At 44.4% G+C, this 16,231-nt stretch overlaps 1 protein-coding gene across 3 annotated transcripts in view; it reads left to right on the forward strand.

The window, feature by feature from the left end:
- Positions 1-16,231, forward strand: part of LOC124595689 (citramalyl-CoA lyase, mitochondrial-like) — a 193,063-nt gene that overhangs the window by 20,344 nt on the left and 156,488 nt on the right. For all 3 annotated transcript variants that reach the window (XM_047134566.1, XM_047134557.1, XM_047134550.1), the window contains exon 2: positions 11,336-11,423. In XM_047134566.1, coding sequence (XP_046990522.1) covers positions 11,336-11,423 — 88 coding nt within the window. The remainder of the gene's footprint in view (positions 1-11,335; positions 11,424-16,231) is intronic.

A 16,231-nucleotide genomic window follows, 5' to 3' on the forward strand; every position in this document is an offset into this window, starting at 1 on the left:
TTGCCAATTTAGAGTGGCAAGGTGTTCATTTCGTGCGGCGCGGTCATCGGCGTCTGATGGTGTTATAACCTTTAATCACTAATAAATTGCGTGGATACACAAAAGTAGGAACAATAGCGGGTTACATGCTAGTAACTCCGTATCTGTCATTAGACTGCCGTGCCGTGACATGCGGCCTGCGCCGTTCATAGCCAGGTGGCGCTCCCGCGCTCGGCCGGGCTGCGGAGCGCCTCTATCGCCGTGTTCGCGTACTGACGTAGCGGCACTTTTAAATCTCATGGCAATGTCACAACACTTTTCCCCCCTTAAAAAAAAAAAAAAAAAAAAAAAAAAAAACCACTCACTTCCTTGGAGACACGGACAGTGCGGAGACATCCATGGCCTCTTGGGAGGCCCCGAGAAGATCCCGTGGAGAAACACGAGAGTATGGTCGAAAATGGCCAGGACGGAAGCTTGCGCGTGGAACGCGCCTCCTGGACGAGATGATGGGGGAAAACTCCAGAGCAGCATCCATAGGTGTTCGTGGACCTGGGGGTGCGCCCCAGCGAGATGGGTCCCGGAGAAGGCGGCGTTGCGACTGGGGCCGGTTCCGGCGTACTCGGAAGCGGTAGCAACGTCGGCTGCAGCAACATGCCCGGAAGATCGGCAGCAGCGACAGGACTGGCTTCTCGGGCTGGTGGAGACGAAAGAAGGGGCGGTGGCACCGCCGTGGCCACCACTCGTGGGCGCATCTGGTCGTAATGGCGAACAACCATGCCGTCGTCCCTACGTATTTCACAAAGCCGGCGGCCGCGAAGAGCCTGGACCACCCCTGGAATCCATTTAGGGCGAGATCCATACCCTCGTGCCCACACATCGGCGCCCACCGGGTATTTTCCCGCACTAGGGGACACAGTACAAGGCCTGACAGGGTGAAGCAGGTGCAGGAGAGTGCGCGGTTGGCGGCCATGCAAGAGTTCAGCAGGGCTGCGATCACCCAGAGGCGTGAAGCGATAAGAACTCAGAAATTGCAACAGAGCGTCTTCGTGGAAAAATCGCTAAGGAATTTTTTCATCTGGCTTTTGAAAGTGCGGACAAGGCGCTCGACCTCCCCATTCGATTGCGGATGGAAGGGCGGTGGTGTAACATGATGAATCCCTTGTCCAGTACAAAAATCATGGAAGGCCTGCGAAGAGAACTGAGGGCCATTGTCCATGACAATCGTGGATGGAAGACCTTCTAGCGCAAAGATTTTGGACAAAGCCAGCGTCGTCGCCGCAGTGGTGGGCGACGGACATTGAACAACAAACGGAAACTTCGAGAAGGCGTCAATCAACAGTAGCCAATAAGTGCCGAGGAAGGGGCCGGCAAAGTCAGCGTGCACCCGTTCCCACGGCTGCGCCGGATTAGGCCACGGAGAGGGCATAGTACAAGGTGCAGCCAGTTGTTGAGCACACTGACCACACGCAGCGACCATGTGGGCGATGTCCGAATCAATAGCGGGCCAATAAACGTGCCTGCGGGTCAGGGACTTAGTCCGAGAAATCCCCCAATGACCTTCATGCAATAGTTTGAGAACATCTTGCGAAGAGACGCTGGCACCACGACCCGTGGAGATGCGCCATCCGTGGCCAGAAGAACAACACCCTTACGAACAGACAGACGAAGGCGCAAGGCATGGTAGTTGCGAAGGGGATCCGATGCCCGGGCCTTGGTCCTGTCCGGCCAACCCCGTTGAACAAAACCGATCACCTGACGCAGGACCGGGTCCCGCGCAGTAGCCGACGCAACCTGCGAACCTGTAAGTGGAAAACCCTCGACTGCACGACGTTCTTCCTCATCAATGTGGAAACAGAGGAGTTCATCTCGATCGAAAACCGACTCGGGGCCCATCGGCAAACGCGTCAGCGTTGGTGTGCTGGGCCGTGGGGCGATAGTGAATTTCATAGTGAAAACGAGACAAGTATAAGGCCCAACATTGCAGGCGGTGAGCTGCCTTATCTGGAAGCGACGCCGAGGGGCTGAACAGAGAGACCAGCGGCTTGTGGTCGGTGATGAGGTGAAACTTAGAACCATACAAAAAAACGCTGAACTTTCTTAGAGCATAAATGATAGCGAGCGCCTCCTTTTCGATTTGAGAGTAACGCTGTTGGGCATCGTTGAGGGTCTTGGAAGCGTAGGCGATGGGTCGTTCCGACCCATCCTCATACCGATGTGCGAGAACAGCCCCTAGGCCATACTGTGACGCGTCAGTCACCAGAACCAAGTGCTGACCCGGACGGAATATGGCAAGACAAGGCGCCGACTGCAAATGAGCCTTCAGGCGGACAAAAGCCTGCTCACACTCATCGGACCAGCAGAAAGGAACGTTTTTGCGTAACAGCTGATGCAGAGGATGAGCCACCGCCGCCGCGGAGGGAATGAATTTGTGATAATAAGCAATCTTGCCTAGAAACACCTGAAGTTCTTTGACTGTAGACGGCCGGGGTAGAGCCGTAATGGCCACAACGTGCTGTCGTAGAGGACGTATACCCTCATGGGACAAGTGGAAACCAAGATAAACAATGGAGGGTTGGATGAACTGTGACTTGTCCAGATTGCATTTCAACCCAGCCGAATGCAGAACCCGAAACAGTGAACGCAAATTGCGAAGGTGCTCCTCAGCGGAGGCCCCCGTGACAACAATGTCATCCAGGTAGTTGATGCAGCCGGGAACGGAGGCTGTGAGCTGTTCCAAAAACCGCTGAAAAATGGCCGACGCACTAGCGATGCCAAATGGTAACCGCTGGTACTGATACAACCCACAAGGAGTGTTGATGACGAGAAATTCCTTGGAAGATGCATCCAATGGCAACTGATGGTACGCCTCCGATAAGTCAAGTTTGGAAAAGAACTGGTCCCCAGCGAGCTTGGTAAATAACTCCTCAGGACGGGGAAGAGGATAAGTGTCAATGAGGCTCTGAGCATTGACAGTGGCTTTAAAATCACCGCACAATCGCAGACTCCCGTTTGGTTTAGAAACCACCACGATTGGCGATGCCCATCCGCTGGAGGTAACAGGAAGGAGAATCCCTGAAGCTGTTAACCTGTCTATCTCAGCCTTGACAGGCGCACGCAACGCCATCGGAATAGGGCGTGCCCGGAAAAACTTAGGGCGAGCTGTAGGTTTAAGAGTAATGTGGGCTGCAAAATCCTTGGCCCGACCCAGACCAGCAGAGAACACGGACGAGAATTCAGAACACAATCCATCCAGCTGTTGATACGGGATATCCTCAGATATGAGGTGCACAGCATCATCAATGGAGAACCCGAACAACTGGAAAGCGTCATAACCGAACAGGTTTTCCGTGCCCGCATGATCCACCACATAAAACGTGAGGGGCCTAACAACAGACTTGTAGGCAGTGGAAGCATCAAACTGGCCAACGATAGGAATTTTCTGCTTATTAGAAGTCCGCAGATTTCGCGTAACTGGAGACAAGGGAGGGGAGCCCAACTCCAAATACGTGCGAGAATTAATGAGAGTTACTGCAGAGCCAGTGTCCACTTGCATGCGAATGTCTTTATCCAGAACACGAACAGTAACAAACAACTTATTTGTTTGAGAAAGCACACAGTTAACATCCACGTCCGATGCCTCGTCCTCGTCGACAGGAACTTTAGGGGACTGACACACAGAAGCAATGTGGCCTTTTTTCCTACATGAATTACACGTGGCCCAACGTTTTGGACACGCGGCCCTGTCATGCTGTACGAAACAACGTGGACAAGAAGGAAGTGCGGAACGAACCTGCTTCTGTGGCTGCTGTTTTCGCTGCGAGCGTGGTGGCCCAACGCGACGTTGTTGACGTGAGTGAACCGCCACGACATCGTCGTTCCCCTGTGAAACAGGCAAATTGTCCGTGTCGAAAGTGGTGTGTACAGCGCCCACATCACACCACGCGTCTATTTGCGCACCAGTAGCGTGAGACACTTCAAAAGATTGTGCGACGCTGAGAACTTCCGACAACGACGGGTTTGGCAGTTGTAAGGCACGTTGCCGAACTTCTTTATCAGGAGCAAGCCGTAGAATAGCGTCCCGAACCAGTGAATCAGCATAAGACTCATGATGAGTGTCCGTGACAAACTGACATTTCCTACTCAGACCGTGTAGTTCCTCCGCCCAATCCCGGTAAGATTGATGGGGCTGTTTACGACACCGGTAGAACGCCACGCGGGCGGCAACGACGTGGGTGTTTTTTTGGTAATAGTTAGACAATAATTCACACATTTCTTGGAAGGACAGAGAGGCAGGTTCCCGCAGAGGGGCTAACTGAGATAGTAGCTGATAGATCCGTGGGGAAATCCAAGATAGAAATAACGACTTACACTAGGAGCGTCGACAACGCCGAAAGCCAAGAAGTGTTGCCGCAAACGCTTCTCATAATCCTCCCAGTCTTCAGTGGCCTCATCGTAAGGAGGGAGCGGAGGCGGAGAAGAGGAAGACAGACGATGAGTTAGCGACGTCGACAACGCCTGAATAGCAGCCGTCAGCTGTGTTTGTTGTGCCTGAATAGCAGCCGTCAGCTGTGTTTGTTGTTCAATGAGCGCTTGCATAAGCTGTTCCATGTCGGCACAGACACGAACACACAATGCCACAACGCAGGAAAAAAAATATCCGACCTCGTCGCCAAAAAGTGTTATAACCTTTAATCACTAATAAATTGCGTGGATACACAAAAGTAGAAACAATAGCGGGTTACATGCTAGTAACTCCGTATCTGTCATTAGACTGCCGTGCCGTGACATGCGGCCGGCGCCGTTCATAGCCAGGTGGCGCTCCCACGCTTGGCCGGGCTGCGGAGCGCCTCTATCGCCGTGTTCGCGTACTGACGTAGCGGCACTTTTAAATCTCGTGGCAATGTCACAACAGATGGATAATCAGGTTGCCACCGGTGGCTTCATCTTGGCCTTCAAGGGTGACACCTTACCCAAGAAGGTCAAGGTGGTGGTCTACCTCTGTGATGTCAAGCCATATATCCTTCTCCCGATGTGGTGCCCTAAGTGCTGGAAGTTCAGCCATATGTTTTCCCACTGTTCTTCCAGCTTCACATGTCAAGGTTGTGGACATCAATCTCATCCCAATAATCCATGTGCCCCGCCTCCCATCTGTGTCAACTGCGGAGAGCATCATTCACCTTGCTCGCCAGACTGCACACATCCTGTGGCTATCACTTTGTCATACGCCGTCGCTACGAGAACAGTTGTAGCCCCATCAGTTCCATTAATTCCAGTTGGCTCTCAGAGCCAGAAGACTACACCTGCCCCCTTGATGGTGGAGGGCACTCACCCCCCCCCCCCCCCCCCCTTCCACCCGGTTGATCCCACACCACCTATCTCGGGAGAACTACCCCCCCCCCCCCCCCCAACCATCGGGGACACCAGTCCCCACTTCTCAGCCAGAGAAGGATAAGTCTTCTTCAGCTCCTCTCATTGGGAAGGGGTCACTAGCGTCACTCGCTTCCCAGGTTTTTGCAAATGGGAAAGATGATGCCTGCCAGTGGCTGAAGTGCCCAAAAGCAGCTGGTTGTAGGGCTTCACGATCATCCTCAGTCCTGGAGACTGAATCAGTGAAACCCTCCCAGCCAGAGCCAGCAGCGAGAAAAGTCCAAAAAGAATACCCATAAGACCAAGGAAATTGTGGTGGCACCCACACCACCGCTACCTACAAGCTCTGCGTCTTCTGAGGACCTAGATCTTGCTGGATCATCAGACACAATGGATATAGACTGCTCAGGTAATAAGTTGGTGGCAGCAGGTGACCTTGAGGCGTAAACTGCCTCATTGGATGTTCCGTGCCTTCCCCGTCTCATGATAACATCATCCTCCAATGGAATTGTGGTGATTTTTTCCACCACTTAGCTGAGCTATGGCAACTGTTAAGCTTTACACCTGCTTTCTGCATTGCCCTCCAGGAAACCTGGTTCCCGGCAATGCAGACCCCTGCCCTCCGTGGCTATAAGGGATGTTACAGGAACCGTAATGACTGTAATCGAGTGTCAGGTGGAGTTTGGGTTTACGTCATAAACTCAGTCCGTAGTGATACGGTGCCCCTTCAAACCCCTCTTGAAGCTGTGGCTGTCAGAATAAGGACGACACAGGAAATAACTGTCTTCAATGTACACTACTGGCCATTAAAATTGCTACACCATGAAGATGACATGCTACAGATGCGAAATGTAACCGACAGGGAGAAGATGCTGTGATATGCAAATGATCAGCTTTTCAGAGCATTCACACAAGGTTGGCGATGGTGGCGACACCTACAACGTGCTAACATGAGGAAAGTTTCCAACCGATTTCTCATACACAAACAGCAGTTGACCGGCGTTGCCTGGTGAAACGTTGTTGTGATGCCTTGTGTAAGGAGGAGAAATGCGTACCATCATGTTTGCGACTTAACTCTCAAATATTTTGTGCTGAGATGTCCAGGGCACATCAAGATAGATTGGTCACAACTTTGCAAAGATCTAATTACAATTTTCTCAGTTGAGCCACCTTGTAATGAGAGCTTTAGCAAAATTGATAATCTCAGCTTTTTCTTTGCCTTGTCGTCACTTGGTATTGGGGTCCAAACAGATGTTGATTCAGCCCAAACCTGGCTTCCAGTGCACCAGGTAACATGCAAGCCATCTTAAACTCGGACAGCAATATGTTCTCAGTTATAATAATGCATATGTTGTATGTTTAAATGCAGAGAGTGTTTTTCAAATGAGCTTACCAGTTGGAAAATTCATGGAACTTCAATTGTCAAGCCAATTTAGAAATGTTTCTAGAAATGTACATCTCTCTTCTTCATTCTTGTGGCTTGTTAGAGGCTTTTGCATTTCCTCTCTATGTCCTTTCAAAGGGGACTTAATGTAAAAATTTGTCACCCTGCATTTAGTATGCTAATAAATTCAGTTGTTCCTTTATAATTTTCAGTGTTAGTCGTAATTCCCAACTTCAGTAAACTAAGCCTGATGCTGTCATTGAAAATGTGACAAGTTTTAAGATTTAAAAAAAAAATAAAGAATGCCACAGAGCTTGCATATTGAAACAATAACCAAAGTTTAATAATTTGTTGCCTTCAATATCATATATATATGGAACTGACTACAGAAAATAAAACTTACATTCTTATGTATGTGTTGTCAAATTTGGAGAAGTAAAATGTCGGCAATACATCTTTCAAATTCAACCAGTTGTGTCTGATGCACTTAAAAATGTGCACAGTGTCTATAACATAAAACAAAGGCCTGGAATGATCTGGACGGTATGTGCGTGTAAGCAGTGCTAAGATGTGGTGGATCTGCAAAATTAAAAACAGGTTTCCTATTAACTGAGTTATTTTGAGAAGAAATACAAATAACTCGTGGACCTAATTATTCCAGTATAATCAATACATTATTTATTACAGTGAAAAACTGTCAACCATCTTCAGTTCACAGGCAGAGTATGAATAATATCTTAAATAATGATAGTATACCTTGCACTATAAATGCATGTACAGTTGTTGCAAGAGTAGTGATGTCATGTGTCATACCATCTAATTTACCTCCTATACAGTCTATGGCTGGTTTAATTTGTACCTCATTTAACAAGAATGTCACAAAACAATCGTAAAGATTCAGATTTGATACTTTCTCCTTTATGTAAGCTAGAAAGTTTGGGCTGTTAGGATTAACATCAATCTGCTAGGTGGCGTGGTGGGGGGGGGGGGGGGGGGGGTGAGAGAGACTGGAAAGGAAAGGGGAGGACTAAGAGTGAAAATGTGTACTGGACCGGGATCAAATCTGAGATCTCCTGCTTACTAGGCAGGTGCATTAACCACTGCGCCATGTGGAACACAATGTTATCGCAACTGCACAGACTGTCTCGGCACGCCTCATGGCTCACCCACATTTCCACTGAGCGCTACTTCTCTACAGTCCCTGTCCATTTCCTCCATGCTCACTACTCTGAGATCGCTGCATGAGGTCAGACACACTTGTGCACCAACACTGAAGAAGGTGGATCCATTGCCCATCTAGGCGAATCAGTTGTATGAATGGACATGCCCAAAAGAACAGACATGCCCAAAAGAACAGACATCACACATTCATAGGTATGGATCACCTGTCTAAGTGAGTTTCTTGTATCTGCTTTCAATGGATGATTTTTTGCCTTTGTATTCTCAGCTAATTATTTAAATTTTGCACGATACTTCTCATTGAAACTGACATGTGGGAATTCGGTTCCATTTTTCTCACCAAGTACGTTTATTTTGTGCTTAATTATGCTCCAATCAGTCCTTGCTTTTGTGTGGTTAATGGTTTTTGTCTTTTTGATGCTGTGTTGAAGAATTGTACAATCATACTTGTAGTGCAGTTTTAAGTCTTGATTAGATCTAGTCCTCTGCATTGGACAAAAACTCTCTCTTCCTAGCCCAAGATATTTTGATCTCAGATGTCAGGCACCCTTTTTCTTGATTCCACTGTAAATATCACTGACCTATTGTAAAAAAAAGCTGGATACGTAATGTTCTAAGGATATTTTTTGGAAAGAATTAGATTTCTCATATGCTATGTGGCCTTGGGGATTTTTTTTCTCATTTTTCGTACTGCGGTAGAATAACTGAGAGAGCATTTACAGTTCTGTTAGATTTTACTTTTCCTCTCTTAGATAACCTTGATTGATAAGGAGTAAGGGTGCCACTTGACCATAATGATCAAATAAAGCATTTATTATGGAGCTCACATGTATTTCATAAAAAACAGATGGATTTAGAAATAAATTATCAGTTGTTGTTGCTTTGTGTCCTTCAGCTCTTGTTGGGAATCTAGCTTTGTGTGGAGGCCAGTGTCATCCCTTCCAGATGCTCATTCCAAGTTTCAGCACAATACAACCATCATGTGATTGTTGAGAGTGTCACCAGTGAAACTGTGTTTTTGTTATGTGTTACAAAAATGGAACAGTGGAATTTAGAGCAATGTTATACTATCAAGTTTTAACATAAAACTTGGGGAATCCATGAGTTTGGTCTTTGAGAAGTTGAAATAGGCCTATGGGGAACATTCCATATTAACAGCACATTTTTTTCCCTGGTGCAAATCATTTCTGGAAGGCGGAGAAAAAGTTGAAGATGAACCTCATGCAGGGAGACCTTCAACTTCAATAACTGACAAAACTGTTGACATATGCATAATCTTGTGAGATGTTCCTTTGGGTCAAACTGTCAACCAAGTGTTTTACAAAGATATCTTTGAAAGGCTCTTGAAAAGAGTGAATCAAGTGAGACCAGACATTGCAGACAAGTGGATGCTGCATTATGACAATGCCCCATGTCACACAGCCTCTTGGTAAATAAAAAATAAGTCACATTATTTTTCTCACTCACCCTGTATATGTTTGCAAGTCTGTTACTGCAATACAGCACTCACATAGGTGTTAAATGCAGTATTCACTATGGCCTGTAACTTTTGTTCGCTTATTGTGTGTGAAGCCACTCCCCCTTTCCTCATATCATGTTTACAGTAAAGTGATACTAACTTGCAATCCATCTAGGTGAATTCTGTAACTTTCAGATGAGATCTCTTATGTGTGGCGCATTAGTAGGAGTATCTTTAGTCTTGTGTGGATATGAACAAGTTTCTTATGTTTTGATGTAAAAGTCTAAATGTGTTATTATTATTAATGTTTGCAGTGTCTAAGTTGCAAGCAATTTTTTGTTCCTCCATTTATTATTGGAACTCTGTGTATACTTATTCAGAAGCTATGTTTTTGGAAAAATTTACCCAATAACAATGTAGTGAATATTGGAAATAAAAGGGATTGGACAGATACTGCTTTAGTTACATTGAATACTTCTGGAAATTAGTAGAGCAAATAACCTCTTATCAGAAATATTCGAATGTTAACAATTTCATATGTAGTGCTGCTGTGTGAAAAGTAATGCATCAGTCACAGCCACATGTGATCATTACAATCTGGTGAGTGAATCATGAAGCTCTGCATTTACATGTTCAGTGGAATGCTTCATCCAGGGCTTGTCATATCACTCAAAGAATGGCAGTCTCCACATTTATGTGTAGAGTATTCACAGCAATGTGCCTGATGTCATCCTCAATTGTGTGGTTGAGGTTATGGTCCAAACTGTTCCCAGCACTCCCAACAACCACTACATGATCTTCTTTATTGAGATCTTTTCCTGTAGAACCTAAATCACAGGTGACATCACTGATCTCTGTACTTTTCTTAAATGTGCTTATTACCTAGTATTCACTATCCAGGGAGTTCTATACTAACTCGGACATCCCCCTGTCATGACTATTCCCTTGCAGGAGGTCCTGGTTGGTATCCTTAACCCTCCGACTACTGCTAACCTTAGCTTACACTTTCTCGCTATATTGTCTGAGGATTCATGAACTCCTTGTGTTATTTGCACACAAAGTTCTACTGTCTATAGAACAGTGAAGCTCTTGGAGACATCTAGTCTGAAGTTAACAGGCTTCAGCTGTTAAATCAGCTCCTCTTTCCATAATCGCGGAATGACAAGCAAAACTTCTACGTACCAAAGACTAGGCACATCACTGTTCACTAGGCCACTTCACTGCATCCAACATGATAAAAGTGTAAGCAGTCTTCACACTATATATTTACTAAGATGGTATCTGTTCTTTCTTAGTAAATATATAGTTAAGGCTCACCGGCCACCTGACCATCTTCTTCTTCTGTGCGAATGCACAAACAGTGCCCGAACTCTTATTGGAATCGGCAATGCGCCACGAGTAATGAGTATAATGGGCGGGGGCACTACGAATGTAGTGCGGGACAATACGTTGAGAATGTGGGTTTTCGCGGGAGGCGTGCCAGAGATAAATCCCTGCAGTCGCGCTATCCTCTGTGTCCTCGGTGGCGCAGATGGATAGAGCGTCTGCCATGTAAGCAGGAGATCCTGGGTTCGAGTCCCGGTCGGGGCACACATTTTCATCTGTCCTCGTTGACGTATGTCAACGCCTGTAAGCAGCTAAAGGTGTTCGTTTCATTGTAAGTCTTCACACTGTCGACTATTTCTCTCTTCTCTGTTTCGTGTATTGTGATCATAATTTGTCTGTAAGAATTATTTAGCAGTAGCTGCTCAATGAAAAATTGTGAGTCTATAACTTTTTGCAGTTTTATTTAACAAAAAATGTTGAATGTTGAATGATAGTGGTATGTAATTAGATTATATGACAATTGAAAGAAGGTGTCCCATATCCTCCTGCATTAATTATTATGTATGCATAATTATTTTATAGCCAAGATTTTCCATAAGTGTATTTGATGGATTAGTTATTTGCAAATTGCTTATTTGCAGGATAATGTGGAGTGGCAGTTTCATAGAAGCCCACTGTCAGAGGGTCTTGAAACATTGCAGGCTTTATTTGCACACAGATTTTCATAGCGTAAGTGTAACTTGTTTATGGATTATAAGTTTTGAATGTAGTAGATAACTGCAAAAGCATCTTAAAAGCTCTAGCAATCTTGCACTCACAGCCTAATATATCTACCCCTTGTTGGCATTTGTAGGAAATAATAAAAATAAGTTTCAGCTGAATTATGATTTGCACAACCACAATAAAAGAAAAATAAATTCCATTGTCATCATGCCTCCTTGTACCGGAATCTAATAGAGTTCTTTTATTCTGATTTAAAGATCTGTAACAAGCTCCAAATTGATATAAAGCAAGTAATTGAGAATCCATGTAAATTCAAAAGAAAATAAATACATACTTCTTGTACAAATTATCTGATTATCTAGAGTCAAGAACTGAAAATTCCTACCTGCCTGAATGGTCCTGTGTCTTAAAGCAACACTTCTGGGATGAAGAGGTGCGCTGGCCCGTATCAAATCCGCCTGGAAGATTGATAAGGGTTGGCGTGCTGAACAGCATGGATGTGGATTTTAGGCAATTTCCCACATCCCACTAGATGAATAATGGACTGATACCCAAGTACTGCTTCCGTCTCATTATTCACAAACATTTAGAAAATATTCGCTCAATTCCTCATGACTAACACTGCACCCTGACAATTAGGGTACACACATGACACCCTGGGGATTATCGGGGTGGTGACAGGAAAAGCATCTGGCCACTCCTTAAATTAATCAAGCCAAATCCGTTCCTAACTATGCTGACCCTGTACCAATGCAGGACAAAGGCACAAGAATAAGGATTTACAGCTCCTATTAGTTTCATGACAAGCACCAATACTTATTGTGAAAAGATCTCTTCTCACAGCATATTAATATCTATTTCCCCGTGATAAATATAAATTTGGCAAAAAGCTATTAAGTTGCCTGTGGGAGACAAACATTGCCTGTTTGGTAGAATTGTTGTGCTATATTTCTAAAATTTCTCAGTATTATAATGTCAGAAAAAAAATTTCAATGTAAGAAATGTTCGTAATACTTAAAGAGGAGTCCACAGTGGAGATACCCCTACTCAGAATGAAAATATTACACCTAGTAGCAATAAACAGACCCATCCCCTTTGAGAATGTCCACCATGAGACAGTTGTAGCAGCAATATTTTAGAATATAGAGGGCAGCTAAACAAGTAGGAAGATTTATATATTCGGTAAGCTAGAAAAGGGGCATATCTCAAACAGGAACTCAAAACATTTACCTAAGGGAAGGAACATGTAGAACTGTGGTCAAATTTAAAGGAATAGTCAACTCTGCTCTGGATAGATGTACCTAGTACAACAGTTCATGATGGGAGGGGCTCTCCATGCTAAACAGTAACTGTAAAGAAACTTACAGTGATCAGCCAAAACATTATGACAACTGCCCTCCATTAGACTGGTTGCTGCCTGGTGGAGTTGCGAGCATTTGAGATGCTAAGGAAAGTACGTAAGTGGAGCAGAGATGAATAGGGTATCATTGTGGCAATGTTACAGGCTGCAAATTGTGAAATCTACTGAAATAAGTGTACTTACGAGAAAGAGATGGCAAAACTGGTTAGTAGTGCATATGCTACTGCTGTACTGAAGGACAGTGAAACCATCAGTCAGTGCCAAGGTGTAGAATGCCCATGCCTCATCACAGAATGTGGGGGTTCGAGGCTTGCATGCTCTGCAAAGCAGGATAGGTGGCAATCTGGTGCAGATCTGGTGATAGAGACACCAATGATGGTGCAGGAAGTAATGTTTTGGAGCACACTCTTCAGTGCAAATTGTTGAGTATGTAGCCTGGTGGTGGACAGTATTATCCTATGGAGAGAGAGAGAGAGAGAGAGAGAGAGAGAGAGAGAGAGAGAGAGAGAGAGAGAGAGAGAGAGAGAGAGAGGGGGGGGGGGGGGGTCAACATTCATCTGGTGTGCAGCAGATCATCAGTTCAAACACAACCACCAGTGATTATTTAGTATTTATCATTTCTGGAAGATCCTTGGAATATCTTATGTATGTATATTTTGGAATATTCGTTGCTTGTATAAATAGCAGCACTCTCTGTCTGGGAGTTCAGTTCTGTTCTGGCTGTAGTTTGGTCTACATAGTAATCATACTTTTAGTGCTCAGTGTTGTACTTGATGGCCCTGCTTTCTGATTTTGACTTGATTCTAGTTATGACGTGACACTGTTTGGTGAAGACGCCAGTTACTTACAAACATCTACATCACTATGGCTCCAATTAGGCAATGTAAAAGTCATTGTCTCCATGAAATGGAAACAGAATACAAGCAGTACATTTCTCCACAGTCTGTATATTTAGGAAACCTGCAGATTCCAAAGCAGCAGTAAGCCAGTTGCACATCAGACATCCATCAGTGTTTTCCAGAGATGCTGTTCAGGTCCCAATGAAATGGCTGAAAGGATTTGACCAAGAAGCCAGATAAAACAGGTGGGGGGCGACATGATGGATTTGGTAAATGTGAACTTTTACCTGGATGCTACAGCTTAGCACTGATTCAATAACAACAAAGAGAAGTTCAATAGGTGGGATAAGTTTCAGGCTGAACTGGGGAAAATCAGCTGCAAGTGCACTAAGTGAAAGACCAATTGAAGAGCAGGGCCCAACATCATAGGAAAATGACACAGTCCTACATACAGACTATTTAGGCCCTGTGCCACATTTTGAATCCAAGTATTACAGAAGCTGACAGTCTCACATTTGATGAACGGAGTTGCAGAAAACAGGTACCAAGTTCTTCAGCTAAAGGGTTTCACAATGACAGAGGAATTCAAGTGGTACCATTGTATCAAGGAAATGCAACAGAGAAAGAGTCAGATGAAGAGGTATGACCGACTCCCAAATGTATTCTCTTTGAATGTTGTGGAAAAACACCATGACCTCATGTTTCTCAGCAGCAGGGTCTAAGAGAAGGTATATAGCATTTAATGGCAGTCAGAACTGTTGGACTGAATAAGTGAGAGGTAGAAGCCATGAATGTCAACCCTATATATCAGGAGGTAGTAAAGAATGGTGAAGAAGAGGTGTATTGATCCATAGTACCAAAGTCTACCATCAATTGAACATGCCAGGAAGAATAGACTTATGCTGCTGCTGTAAAATTACAAACCAACTCCTGACCAACACAGGTACAACTAATTCCTCTGCCAAGTGTATCTCCCACAGAACAGCTGACATTTGGAGGAAAGAGGACAACACGCCAGTGTCTTTCCTATGTGGACATGCTGTATGCTACTGCAGACAAAGAAGAGTAGTTTTCAGTGACTACTACACCTCCAAATGTCAACCATAACTACAACTCTGTTCATGCCCTGTTAACCATAAATGATTGTAGTCAATCTATGAGATGAAACCCATTGCCGTACCCTGCATGAGGTTGCTCCCCAACATGCTGTAGTCATTCCCCATCACCATACGGAGGTACCAGCCACCCCCCTAGCTGTTGAATTCAGGGAAACTAAGTGAAATGAGTATTTGTCAAAGGTGGGTTCAAGACCAGGGATAAAAGAGGCTAGGTAAACTGCACTTCCAGTGATAAGACAATCCTATAACTAATTCTAGTGTATTATTCAATGCTGGTTCTGACCGAGAGAATATTATCTCAACGTCAGTGGCACTGACTTCTGGTGTCAGGTCACACACTTGTGCTAGTTACATTCAAGGTCATTCGCCCCCCCCCCCTCCCCCTCTGGGGAATCACTGGCAGTTGATCAAGGTCATCCAGGGGAAACCCTGTCCTACCCACACACCTTAGTCAAGTAAACTAGTTATATTCAAGTTCATGACATAGCTTGATACTGGTTGTGTGGCACTGTGTGATATAAAATTGGCAGGAATGCCCTCCCATCTCTCAGTCAATGGGAGCACATTGCTTTCCCCGCTCTCCTGGACCAATAAGATCTGAGCTCCCCCATATCGTCATTTATAACTAGTTCAGTTGCATAGGCCTCTACATTTGAGGTCTGTGCATTATGATTAGAGGTTCAGCTTTATTATTATTAATAATAGTTCTGTAGTGAAATTGTTTATAAATAACAATGATGTAACAAATCAGCTAATAGTTTATTGTTATTAACAATATCTTTAGCAATACAGCATTTTACAATAATTTTTGTTGTTTAAAAACAATATTTTTTTAGTTTTATTTACAAATGTATTGTGCAATAAATATTTTATTTCTGAAGATTTATATAAATTGGTTTATTTACAATAATTTACAAAGTTACATTAATTTTTTTTATAATGACATATGTACATTACTAACACTATCAGGTATATTACTTTACACTAAAACTAGTAGAGAGAATAAAAACTTTAGTACTGTGTTTCCCATTTTGTTTGTGTCAATTTCTGTATACACTTGGTAAGCTGCAGGGTGGTATGTACCTCATGGCCTTGCGACCAAACGACTATCTGCTACACCATATGAGCATGGAGCCAATGTCTTCGAGCAGGCATCTCTTGTAATCCTCAATCATGAGAACCTTTGAGGCTGCATGATGCATACCCTTTCCTCACCTCTGGGTGGCACCTACATCTGTGTGTTATGCATACAGTTTCAGTCTCTCGTAAACTCCACAATCTGCAAACCATTTACCTTGTTTTCATAAGGTTGGTAACCCTCTTCTTTTGTGGTGTTTTTCCATAAGGATTAACTTCCAAATATTTATATCTTCTTGATTGTACCTAATTACTTCATATGAATCGCAGCCTTTCACCAAGTAGGTGAAACTGTCTGTGTCCATATTAAAGTAACTTGGGATTGGTGATGTTTGGCTTCGGAATCTCATAACAGAATCG

This window comes from Schistocerca americana, chromosome 1 (genome assembly GCF_021461395.2).
Source record: "Schistocerca americana isolate TAMUIC-IGC-003095 chromosome 1, iqSchAmer2.1, whole genome shotgun sequence".
NCBI classification, from domain to species: Eukaryota; Metazoa; Arthropoda; class Insecta; order Orthoptera; family Acrididae; genus Schistocerca; species Schistocerca americana.